We start from the raw sequence: 12,073 nt of genomic DNA, 5'->3' as shown, positions 1-12,073 counted from the left end.
GGACCTTGGGACTTTGGCTGAAGGAGGACCTGTAGAGACTGGGTGTAAGACAAAAGCCTGGATGGGGGTTCTGAGGAGCAGAGCAGGTGGAGGTAGTCGGGACAGACAGAGCAGAGGTTTCTCCTGAAGCTAATGGGTCCAGCGAGCCATGCCCAGGTGGCCTGGGCCTGATGCTCATCACCTGCCTGCAGTGCCCTGGTGGAACCTTCACACCATCCATGAAGTCCACCAAGGACTATCCTGATGAAGTCATCAACTTCATGCGCAGCCACCCACTCATGTACCAGGCTGTGTACCCTCTGCAGCGGAGGCCCCTGGTGGTCCGCACAGGTGCTCCCTACCGGCTCACCACTGTTGCTGTGGACCAGGTGGATGCAGCTGATGGGCGCTATGAGGTGCTTTTCCTGGGCACAGGTACCCACTGCTGCTCCCAGCCCCTCCCACGCTGGGCCCACTGGGTGGAGGGTGCTGATCCATGGGGCTGGGACCTGCCTTGCTGGGGGTTGCTACAGGCTTGTCAAGGTCAACTCTGCCACCTTCATCCTTTGGAGCCTTCTCCCTATTGCCAGGATAACAGACTAGGGGATGGGGAAACTCCCATCCCCATCCTTGGGGGCTGGGAGAGCAGGGACACTGGGCACCTGGGGACCCTTGTATGGTCAGGAAAGCGGGGACAGGTGGCAGACACCTCCAGGATACATTGATCCAAATACTGACACACATGCTCTCAGGTGCACACTTGCTAGTGCAGCCACCTCAGTTCCAGCCTCACTCAACACAGAGGAATACCTCCAGTGTCCTGTTCTCAGCAGTGCCCAAATGAGGGTCTGGGGTGGGAGGGGCAGACCCTGGCTGTGACCCCCTAATCCTGGGCCACTCCTCTCAGACCTCTTCCCCTCATCCTGGTGGGAAACTCTTCAACCCTGGCACAGAGCTCCTTCTCCACTGCCCTCCGGGGGGGTGGGGGTGCCCTGGTGGGGGAAGGGCCTGAGGCTGGTGCCCCTTCCCCAGCGTCCTCAGCCCCACTGAGGCCCTGCTCGGCCCGTTCCAGACCGCGGGACAGTGCAGAAGGTCATTGTGCTGCCCAAGGATGACCAGGAGATGGAGGAGCTCATGCTGGAGGAGGTGGAGGTCTTCAAGGTGGGTGTGACACGATCCAGTCCTGTCTTCCTCACCCTGGCCCTCCTCAGTACCAGCTCCTGACCTCAGATTTCAAGGTCAGGGCAGGGAGGAGACCCCCAGGGTCCCAAGCTGACCCTTATATTCTTCCAGGATCCAGCACCCGTTAAGACCATGACCATCTCTTCCAAGAGAGTGAGTTTTGGCGAGGTGGGCTGGGGGTGGCATTGCAGTTTGCTTCGCCTTGGGGTCATGCCCTTAGCACAGCGATAGGGAAACTGAGGCACAGAATAGGAAGGGAAGGAACCCAACCCAACTGGCTCCTGATGGGGGCTGACTGTGGGGCCTAGGAATTGACGATCCCCTACCCCCACCTCCAGCAACAACTGTACGTGGCCTCAGCCGTGGGTGTCACACACCTGAGCCTACACCGCTGCCAGGCTTATGGGGCTGCTTGTGCCGACTGCTGCCTCGCCCGGGACCCCTACTGCGCCTGGGATGGCCAGGCCTGTTCCCGCTACACAGCATCCTCCAAGAGGTGTGGACCCCCAGATCCTTGGAACTTTAGCCACCAGATGCAGGGCCCTGTCCTGGGTGTTTGGAGATGGAGGTGATATTACCCGGGGGAAGTCTATGGGTGAGACATCCTACCCTCGAGTCTTAGGGGTACAGGCACCTGGGGGGAAGCTTCCTTGAGAATACTCCTTCAGGAGCTATCCTCACCAGGCGGAGCCGCCGGCAGGACGTCCGGCACGGGAACCCCATCAGGCAGTGCCGTGGGTTCAACTCCAATGGTGAGTGTGCTGTGCATCACAGTGTGGAGCCCTCGGCAGCCCACCCAGCTGCTCGCAGGGTCCCCCACTGGAAGGATTCTCCCATGGTTCATAGGGGTGAGGGGGCTCAGGGTTTTGGAGATAGGATGTCCCTAGCCACCCCCTCAAGAAGTGGATGCCTGATGGCCAGCCCTGCCTTTATGAATGGGTGTCCTGTATGCGCCCCTCAGTGCTGCCCCTTGCTAGCCTGCAGTCTGCCCAGAGGCAATGCTGCTTCCCCACAGCGCCCTCTTGTTCTACAGCCAACAAGAATGCCGTGGAGTCGGTGCAGTATGGTGTGGCGGGCAGTGCAGCCTTCCTTGAGTGCCAGCCCCGCTCACCCCAGGCAACTGTTAAGTGGCTGTTCCAGCGAGATCCCAGTGACCGGCGTCGTGAGGTGATTTCCTGTGCCCCACAGTCCTCGCTGTGGATGCAGGCGTCCCTTGTACAGTAGAAATTCCACGTGGGTGGAATGTGGCATAGGGCCAATCTGGGGCAGCCCTCGTTCTAAGAAAGCCCTTCCAAACTCCTTTCCCTACATGGAAATCATTTGGGCGACTAGTTATATGGAAACGCTGTCGAGTTTCCATGGTATATGAAAACATTTATAGGCATGCCTCTTTACATGAAAATTCCAGGTGTGTTCTCCACTGGAAGTACACCTCGTTGTGTGGAAACGTCACTTGGTTGAGTTCCAGTATATGGACATTCTGTGGGGTAGCCCTCATTTTAAGGGAACACTTCCAAGGCATCCTTTTTTATATGGAAACTCCATGAGGGTGCCCCAATTGAGTATTCTCATTAAATAGAAGTTCTGTGTATATGCTCCAAAATTCTCTCATTGTACAGAATCCCCTTATGGTCATCCCTCCTGAAATGGAAATGTGTATTGGTGCCTTCTTCAAATGTTATGTGGTTTTTCTTGGTATATGGAAATTCCACATGGGTACCCCTACATGGATTGGCCACAAAGGTGGTCTGATCAGGGAGCTGGCTGGGGCAGCAGAGTGGTCAAACAGTCCCTGAGCCCCCGCCCCCTACCCCTGCAGATCCGTGCAGAGGACCGCTTCCTGCGCACAGAGCAGGGCTTGCTGCTTCGTGCCCTGCAGCTCGGGGACCGCGGCCTCTACTCCTGCACAGCCACCGAGAACAACTTCAAGCATGTCGTCACACGAGTGCAGCTGCATGTACTGGGCCGGGACGCTGTCCATGCTGCCCTCTTCCCACCACCAGCTGTGAGCGCCCCTCCACCTGCAGGCGCTGGCCTCCCCACGCCCCCTTACCAGGAGCTGGCCCAGCTGCTGGCCCAGCCAGAAGTGGGCCTCATCCACCAGTACTGCCAGGGCTACTGGCGCCACGTGCCCCCCAGCCCCAGGGATGCCCCAGGGGCACCCCGGCCTCCTGAACCCCAGGACCAGAAAAAGCCCCGGAACCGCCGCCACCACCCGCCGGACACATGAGGCCAGCTGTCTGCGCCCTGCCATGGGCCAGCCTAGCCCTTGTCTCTTTTAATATAAAAGATATATATATATATAAATATATATAAATATATAAAATATCTATATTCTATACACACCCTGCCCCTGCAAAGACAGTATTTATTGGTGGGTTGTATATAGCCTGCCTCAGCGGCAGCATCACCCAGAACTTAAACCCATGCTGGTCAGAGATGGCAGAAAACAGAGCCCACCAAACCAGGCCCAGCCAGTTAGCAGGGCCAGGCCAGGACTACACAGTCCCTAGACTCAGCTGGGAGTCTACCTGCTCGACACCACCACTGGGATCTACAGGACACGGAGGGAGCAAGCTCTACCTGGATGCGGCATGGACTGTACACCTTTGTCAATGTGTGCTGTCAACCTGTGCCGCTGGCATAGATGTGGATGCGAGGACTGCTTCGGAGACTCGGGGTGGGGGGTGGGGGCTCAGATGCACTCAGAGAAGGGAAGAAGAGGTGGTCACAGGATGCCAGCCCCTGCCTGGGAGGGGGGCACTCAGTCAAGGCCAGCCCCTTCCCGGGTATTTATTCTGTATTTATTGGGGACAGGAGAAGAGCCCCACCTGGGTGCTGCAGCACCTCCAGCCCCTCCTCCCTCCCTTCCTGGCCACTCTACCTCTGCTTTTTCTGGGCCACTGTGACCCAGGGCCTGGGAGAATAGCAGAGAGGCCAGGAGCAGGAAGGGCTGGGGGAGGGGGGCATGGTGGAGGCTTGGGGCCTGCAGCAGCTCTTCAGGGTTCCCTTCTGCCCACCACTTCAGGTGATGGGTGTAAATAGCTCTGGGGGGCAGTTGGGTAGGTGGGTAGGGGCTCCTGGTGGCCCTCTGCTGCTCAGGCCACAGCTGCCCTTGGGTTCCATCTTGCTAATAAACACTGGCTCTGGGACTGGACTTTGGCTTTTCTCCTTGGCAGAGGAGGGAGGATGGGGGTCCAGCCTGTGCCCAGATTCTGTCTCTCCTGATCCCCCCACCATGTGGCCTGGCCACCAGTTCCCACACCTCTTCACTCATTCACTCATTCCATTCACTTTCATTCACTCATTCAACTGTTTGATCATTATTCAATGCTGCTTTCTCACCTGGCTTTGTGTCTGGCCTTGTCCTGGGCACTAAGGACTCAGAACTGGCAAGACAAAGCCACAGCCCTCACAGTCCAGCTTCCTCCGCCCTGAGAGTCGATAAAATTCCCATTCTTCCTGCCTCCTTCCAGCCAGCTCTCAGCAGAGGGCCCAGCATGAGCAAATGTCCAGAAGTGGGGAAGGCAAGGAGGAGAGATGGGGAGCTGCAGGAGAGAAGGAAGTGGGGCTGGGGGCCCTGGACCAAATTAATGAGTCAAGCCTTGGCAGGGGAAGCTAAGAGCTGGGGAGGTCAGGGATCTAGCAGGGCTTAGGGCTATACCTGGCAGGTAAGAGGAGCCAGGTGGAGACTGGGAGGCAGTGGATTGGCCTGACTACTTTAAATAAACCCAATATATAGAAACCAGGTTTTTGCTGGTTTAGCAATCCTGGGCTCCTGTACCACCCCAAACCCCTCAGGAGTATATAAGGGGCTGCAGAGACCCCCAGGGCCCACTTGCAATGTGGGAGGTGGAGGATGGATGGAACCTGAAGGCTGAAAGTGACACAAATGATCTGTTGCTCCTGGACAGATCCCTCTCATCCAACAGGGTAGATAGTGAAGCCACCAGTTAATAGTAGGAGCCGGTATCCACTTCCCACATGTTTAGGGACAGTCTTCAATGCTCAGTAACTGGGGCCCTGGCACCCCCTTGTGGTCTCTTGGGTATGCAACAGAGTTGAGTACTAAAAGGCAGCCAGGTTTCCAGGAGGGAGTCCAGCCAGGAGGCCCTGAGAGCCCAGGGAGGGCCTCTGATGGGAGGTGGGAAACCTCCAGAGCCTGGGAGCTCAACACTGTGGCTCAATGGAACCACTTCTGCCCGGCAGCCCACCCTGTCCCATCTGAGCCCACACACAGACCCTTGATACTGAGGCAGACGTGCCCTAGAGATACACCTAGGCAGGTCCCAAGTACCCACTGGGGACAGAACAGGAACAGGGTAGATGAGCTCCACCCCTCCATGCCCCTGAGAACACCAAACCCGCTCTGGAACTCAGTTTCCCCATCTGACAACAGGCCTGCAAAACATTCTCTTGAAGAGCCTGACCACCTCTGCAGATCAGAGACTTTGTTGCACTTGAGTACACATGTACACACAGGCACAGGCGCACACAAGTGTGTACATATACAGGCATACACATGCATAAATGTACATGCACACAGGCACAAACACAGGCCAGCGCGCACCAACACACATTGCACGTGTACATGCAGGTGTACATTCACACACACATATGCACACATGTTAATCCACACAAGCACAGCAATGAACACATATGAACACTGTACACATGAAGAGAAATTCACAAAAGTACATCTACACATTTGCGCACACTTGCACATAAACATGCACTCACAAAAGCACAAACACACAAACGTGTACACACAAGTATATACTGACAAATATGTGTCATGTCATAGCCTTGGTTGGTGCCAGGAAAGGATAGACACACACAGCCAGGCACACAGCAGACATGCACGCCCACCCAAGCCCATTGGAATCATGGAGGCATGTAGAGGCCCTGCCCAGGTCAGATCCAGCCCTTGGTACCGGGCAAACGTAGGGTCCACTTTTTCCTCTTGACTCCCTGCAGACCATGGAACCCTGGCCCAGAGTCACCCAGCCCTTTTCAATCACCTCCCACTGTGTGACTCTCTGAGCCTCCACTTCCTCATCAGTAAAATGGAGCTGATGATGGGGCACCCACCCCCCAGGGCCAGTGTGAGCTTACAACATGCTAAGGAGCAGTGCTGAGCCCAGTGCTGGGTAGGGGGCAGGCTCTCCGCTCATGCTTCTGCCTCTACTCCCCGCTGCCAGCCCCACCCTCTATTGTCCCCGCTCCTGGGGCTCGAGGCCCTATCCTCCCCTTTCTGAGGCTGGACCCTACCAAACTTATCTCCCTGCTCTAGGGTAGGGGCTGGACTGTCTCCAGGATCTTTCCTGGAGTGTTGGGCGGGTAGAGGGGAGTGCAGAGTCAGCAGTTGAGGGATTGGGGCCATGCCAGCCTGATTAGAAGGGCTGGGGGCTGAGCTGGATTCACCTGTCCTTGTCCCTGATTGGCTCTGGGATACCTCCAGCTCCCAAATCCCACTAAGCAGCCCCACCAGGGCCCGCACAGGTCTGTGGAGAGCCAGTTGGTTGCCAGTCCTAGGGCCAGAAGGGTGTCTGGGGAGGCCAGAGGCTGACCTGAGCCTGGCTCTGGGGATCCCCTCCATCCAGAAGAGCCACCTGACCACCGTGTTCCTTCACCTGCTGCTGGAACCATGGGAGCTGGGGCCAGTGCGGAGGAGAAGCACTCAAGGGAGCTGGAAAAGAAGCTGAAAGAAGATGCTGAGAAGGATGCTCGAACCGTGAAACTTCTGCTTCTGGGTAGGGGTGTGGGCCCAAGTGGGGCCATTGCCACCAGGGCATAGGCCCAGGGGCAGGCAGGTGGCCCTTCTGTGAAGCAGGGGTAACCTGGGAAGAAGAATGAGCCTGCAACAAGGCAGGGAACAGAGTGGGAGCCCTGGCAGGGATTGGCCTGATAGGCAATACTCCTGTTCCCCAAGGCTGGGTGTCCCACAGACCCCTCTCCAGAGGGCCCTCCCTCAGGCAACCTCCCCTCGGGAGAAGTGTGTGCCAACCACATTTTTGTGCAGATGTGTGTATGAGGCACACTTGTACCCTGGCTGGGCTCCCTCAAGCTTCAGCCTTCCACTTGATGGGCCTTCTGGGAAGGGCTCAGAAATGAGGGGTCTCCTTGGTAGCCCCACAATAGGGCTGCTCCCTTGGGAAGGACAAGGTCACGGTGCTCCTGGGAGTGGGTAGCCTCTAGGACTGCTCAGATCCACAGACAATGACCCCCAGCTTCCAGCGTTTTATTGTTGGCAGACCTGCAAAGCAGCTAAAGGGGGTAGAGGGGTACTAATGCCCATTGGGGGATAGAGAAAGCCATGTCCCTGGTCCCATGAGTAGTGAGGGGAGATGAGGCTGACCCAGTGCCTCGAGGCCACTGCCTCCCCCCAAAGGGAAGAAGGAAAGAAGGAGCTGCTTTGAGAGGGTAGTGCAGGCTCCCCCGCAGGCTCTCCAGGGTCCAGTCAGGCAGCTGGATGTGGGCAGAGGGACCAAGACAGACTATCCTGGGGAAGACAGAGAAGCTAAACCAGAAATCCCATTAACTACGCCCAACGCCCTCGCGAGAGCAGGCTCAGAGGGGATGTCAACTCTGTCCTCTCCCCGACCCAAAGGTGCTAATTCCCTTTGAGCCTCTTGGAGACACTCCCCTCCCACCTCAGATGAAAAGCAGGGGTTGACCCAGCTCAAATAATCTCGTGCGTGCAGTACAAGAACTCTTCACAAGGTGGCGCTCCAGTTTGTCTTTATTTTGGTCTCAGACTAATAAAGACTTCGTATATCAGCATCTTCGAGGCTCGCCAGCACAGTTGAGGTCGCTGATGCCCCTCGTCAGCCCCTCTCCGTCACTCCTGATATTTACAAAAGTTTTTCTGCCAGGGTATCAGAATCTTTGAGGGGTGGGGGGAAAACAGGTGGGACTGGGGGTTGGGCTTAAGCCCTGTGTCCCCCTAGCCATCTTCCGGGCTTCCCGGGGAGGGGGTGGGGGCGGGCGGGTGGAATTGGGGGAGGTGCGGTCAGCGTGGCTCTGAGGCACCGGGGCTTCCCTTCCAGGTGCAGGTGAGTCCGGGAAGAGCACCATTGTCAAGCAGATGAAGTGAGTACCCCTGCCGGTCCCAGGACCCTGGGGATGGGCGCGTGAATGGGGCCTGTCCTTCCCCAGCCGCCCATGAGTCGCTGACCCGGTTCACCTCGGCCGCAGGATTATCCACCAGGATGGGTACTCGCTGGAAGAGTGCCTCGAGTTCATTGCCATCATCTACGGCAACACGCTGCAGTCCATCCTGGCCATCGTGCGCGCCATGACTACGCTCAACATCCAATACGGAGACTCTGCGCGCCAGGTGTGCCAGGAGGCGGGCTGAGCAGGGCCTCTGGGTACTCGAGGCCCAGGGCTGGGCCCACGGTCACACCAACCACTCCCGCCCTGACCCCAGGACGATGCCCGGAAGCTGATGCACATGGCAGACACCATCGAAGAGGGCACGATGCCCAAAGAGATGTCGGACATCATCCAGCGACTGTGGAAGGACTCGGGTATTCAGGCCTGTTTTGATCGCGCCTCGGAGTACCAGCTCAACGACTCCGCTGGCTAGTGAGCGCACAGGCAGGGCGCGGGGGTGCGGGCAGGGTCCTGTCACACCCCCTCCACCCAACCCCACCCACACCCCGGGGTCTCCCGCAGCTACCTCTCCGACCTGGAGCGCCTGGTAACCCCGGGCTATGTGCCCACTGAGCAGGACGTGCTGCGCTCGCGTGTCAAGACCACGGGCATCATTGAGACGCAGTTCTCCTTCAAGGACCTCAACTTCCGGTACAACCACCCTCGCTCTCACTCCCGGGGCCTACCCACGAGTTTACCGCCCCGAGGCCCCGTCCCTACTAGAGACCCTGCCCCTTCTGAGACACCCTGCCCGCGGAAAGGCCCGGCCCTTCAGATGCCAGTCCCCTCTGAGCACCCCCCAGCCGGCATTAGGAGGCGAGGGGATGCCTGTGGGCACGTCCAGAGGCCTGGATGCGTGGGTTCAGGCGCCAATGGCCTGGCAGGATGTTCGATGTTGGTGGACAGCGCTCGGAGCGCAAGAAGTGGATCCACTGCTTCGAGGGTGTAACCTGCATCATCTTCATTGCGGCACTGAGCGCCTACGACATGGTGCTAGTGGAGGATGATGAAGTGGTGAGTGCCAAGCAGGGCCTGTGTGTTGAGGGGGGAGGCGGAGCTGCCCGCCTACGGGAAGCGGGAGTCAGTGTTGCGGAAGCCGGAGCGTCTGCGAGGGGATATTCGTTCCAGAGCTGTCTGAAGCAGGAGAGGAGGCAGCCAGCAGCCCCGCTGAGGGGGACCCTGGAAGACTTGGGGCTGTCAGAGCGGGGAGGCCCCGGGTGCCCCAGAGCCCAGAGAGGAGGGGTCGGCTCGTCGGCCGAGGCCGCGCGGGGGGCAGCTGCCCGTCTCTCCCCGTGGTGCCTGACAGCCTCTGCCCTCCTCAGAACCGCATGCACGAGAGCCTGCACCTGTTCAACAGCATCTGCAACCACCGCTACTTCGCCACCACGTCCATCGTGCTCTTCCTCAACAAGAAGGACGTTTTCTCGGAGAAGATAAAAAAGGCGCACCTCAGCATCTGCTTCCCGGACTACAACGGTGAGACCCCCCCCGGCCCGGCCGCCAGGCGGCGCCCCAACCCCACGCTCGACCTCGGCCTGCGCTCCCCGCGCGGCGCTGCGGGAAGGATCCGCAGGGAGTGATAGCCCCCTCCCCCGCCAGGGCCCAACACCTACGAGGACGCGGGCAACTACATCAAGGTGCAGTTCCTCGAGCTCAACATGCGACGCGACGTGAAGGAGATCTATTCCCATATGACGTGCGCCACCGACACGCAGAACGTCAAGTTTGTCTTCGACGCTGTCACCGACATCATCATCAAGGAGAACCTGAAAGATTGCGGCCTCTTCTGAGGTGGGCCCCTCGCGGGCCCGGATGCTCCCTGTCGTGCCCCTTTGTCTCAGTACCCCAAGCCCGGTCCTCGGCTCCCCACCCCACATCACTACAGCAGACCTCGCCCCAGCTCTCCAGACTCACAGCACTGCCTGGACTCTACTGCTTCTAGGCCCCACCCTGGTTCCTCAGGTTCCACCCCACTGCCACAGGTCCCTCCCCTGGGTCACAAGTCCCACCTACTTAATATCTCTTGACCCCGCCCAGATCCCCAGGTGTCACTGCTTCCAAACCCACCTCCACATGTCTCTCAGCCTAAGCCAAATTATTTTGGGGCTCAAGGATGTTGACATGGTTCCTTTTCTCTTCACAGGTGCCTGAACTCATTTGTGTCCCTGAGACCTTTTAGCCCTAGCCGCCTCGTAGCCCCAGCCCACAGGACCCTATCAGCTTCCCAGGACTCCTGGGCCCCAACCTGTGGCCCCACCAGCCACAGAACCAAAGCCCGGAGCCTCCCCTATGGCTCCCAGGTCTCCTAGAGTCCACTGCCCCCAACCCCAGCGCTGCCCTTCGTGGCCTGGCTGCACTAGCCTCCAGGACCCACCACAGCCAGCCCCAGCTAGGAACAGGCAAGACTTGGGGTGCCAGAGCTCACAGTGACTCAGCAGTGCAGGACCGACCAGTCTCCTACAGCTCTCGCCCGTGACTCACCTGGTGGGTCTGGGCTCAGCAAATAGCCCTCCCTCCCAGAGTTTCATGAAGGGCAGTGGAGCAGGCAGAGATCCCTCCTCCACACAGTCCTGTTGCCTACCATCAGCCCATACCAGCCTTACCACCTCCATGTGACAAGTCTGACACCTGTCTACCCAGTGGCCAGTGACTGTCCTTCTCAGCAACTTCAGGGGTCCAAAGTCCAAGCCAGCTCTGGCCTGTGCAGCTCCTACATAGATGAATTAATGAGTAGGGGCAGGCCTGGGAGCCCCTAGGTGCTAGGGAGAGACTCAAGCTGGACTCTTCCCCACATTCCAGGTTTAGAGTAACCCCCTAGCCCCTTCCCCCACAAGCTCTTCCCCCTCTGTCCGTCCTTGGACACCAGATCCATGTTCTACCTTACCCAGCCACCCACAGTACTCCAGGCCCTCAGGTCAAGGGCATGGTCTGTTGAGGGAGGGTACTGTTGACACCAGCTGTGGCCAATAGTCGAGCTGTCCTGAGGGGTGGCTGGGGGCAGAGTTCAGCTCGCATCGATCAGCCCCAGGCAGAGGATTTGGGACAGGATGGAGGCCTAGGTTGTGCCCAGAGGGGTCTACCGCAGGTGAGGTCATAAGCAAACCTAGGTGACCCTCTTGTCCCTGCCAGCAGCTTCTTTCACCCTTTCCACTCAGGGCCCATTACCTGGCAGGAAAAACTGAGGGCCATGCCTGAACCATCAGGGACAAAGGCCCATGCCCCACATCCCTGCTCCCTGCTTCCTCATCAGGCACGGAGTCCTTTCGGATGCCTGTGGGCTGGAGTCTGTGCTGCAGGTGAGGACAAAGAGCTTCATCTAGCAAGGCCAGGCACGATTTGCCCTCCACTTAGCTGGATGCACGGACTCTGTAATAAACCTTTACATCAGGGCCCAGCTGTCCTTTCTTGGGGAGAGGGGAGAGCATTAATTATCGCGAGTCGCGGGCATTTAAATATTCAGTGCCCAGTGCTGGGCTGGACATGAGTGGGAAGATAGTCCCTTCCAGGGAGAAGCACCTGGCCTGACATGGCAGGGGGCACTCTTGGGGCCATGGGACCAACTTGTGTCTCTTGAGGAGGAATGAGGGGGAAAGGAGCCATGGGAGATGTTCACAGGGACGGTCTTGGATCAAGAGGGAGTTCTGAGGTGGAAGTTCAGTCTGGTGGGGACAGTAGAATGTGTAATGCCCAGGAACATGGGCCACAGTTCAGCAGAGAAGGAGCAGGGAAGGGGGACATGGGGTGGGGAGACAAT

General features: G+C 58.3%; 2 protein-coding genes across 3 annotated transcripts in view; both read left to right on the top strand.

Annotated features, from left to right (window-relative positions):
- Window positions 1-4,318, top strand: part of SEMA3F (semaphorin 3F) — a 29,763-nt gene extending 25,445 nt beyond the window's left edge. For both annotated transcript variants that reach the window (XM_046684727.1, XM_046684735.1), the window contains 7 exons: window positions 192-414; window positions 1,052-1,140; window positions 1,273-1,314; window positions 1,500-1,657; window positions 1,846-1,913; window positions 2,195-2,328; window positions 2,981-4,318. In XM_046684727.1, the coding sequence (XP_046540683.1) occupies window positions 192-414; window positions 1,052-1,140; window positions 1,273-1,314; window positions 1,500-1,657; window positions 1,846-1,913; window positions 2,195-2,328; window positions 2,981-3,391 (1,125 nt within the window). In that variant the 3' untranslated portion in view covers window positions 3,392-4,318. The remainder of the gene's footprint in view (window positions 1-191; window positions 415-1,051; window positions 1,141-1,272; window positions 1,315-1,499; window positions 1,658-1,845; window positions 1,914-2,194; window positions 2,329-2,980) is intronic.
- Window positions 4,319-6,808: 2,490 nt separating this feature from the next.
- GNAT1 (G protein subunit alpha transducin 1) lies at window positions 6,809-10,221 on the top strand. The gene is made up of 8 exons (XM_046637541.1): window positions 6,809-6,914; window positions 8,211-8,216; window positions 8,331-8,500; window positions 8,594-8,751; window positions 8,842-8,970; window positions 9,204-9,333; window positions 9,642-9,795; window positions 9,919-10,221. Exons 1-8 carry the CDS (start codon window positions 6,809-6,811, stop codon window positions 10,107-10,109), a joined length of 1,044 nt encoding a protein of 347 aa, XP_046493497.1. The 3' UTR covers window positions 10,110-10,221.
- The last annotated feature ends 1,852 nt before the right edge of the window (window positions 10,222-12,073 follow it).

The sequence above is a fragment of the Equus quagga genome, chromosome 1, assembly GCF_021613505.1.
Source record: "Equus quagga isolate Etosha38 chromosome 1, UCLA_HA_Equagga_1.0, whole genome shotgun sequence".
NCBI classification, from domain to species: Eukaryota; Metazoa; Chordata; class Mammalia; order Perissodactyla; family Equidae; genus Equus; species Equus quagga.
This window is presented reverse-complemented; position numbering and strand designations above follow the sequence as displayed.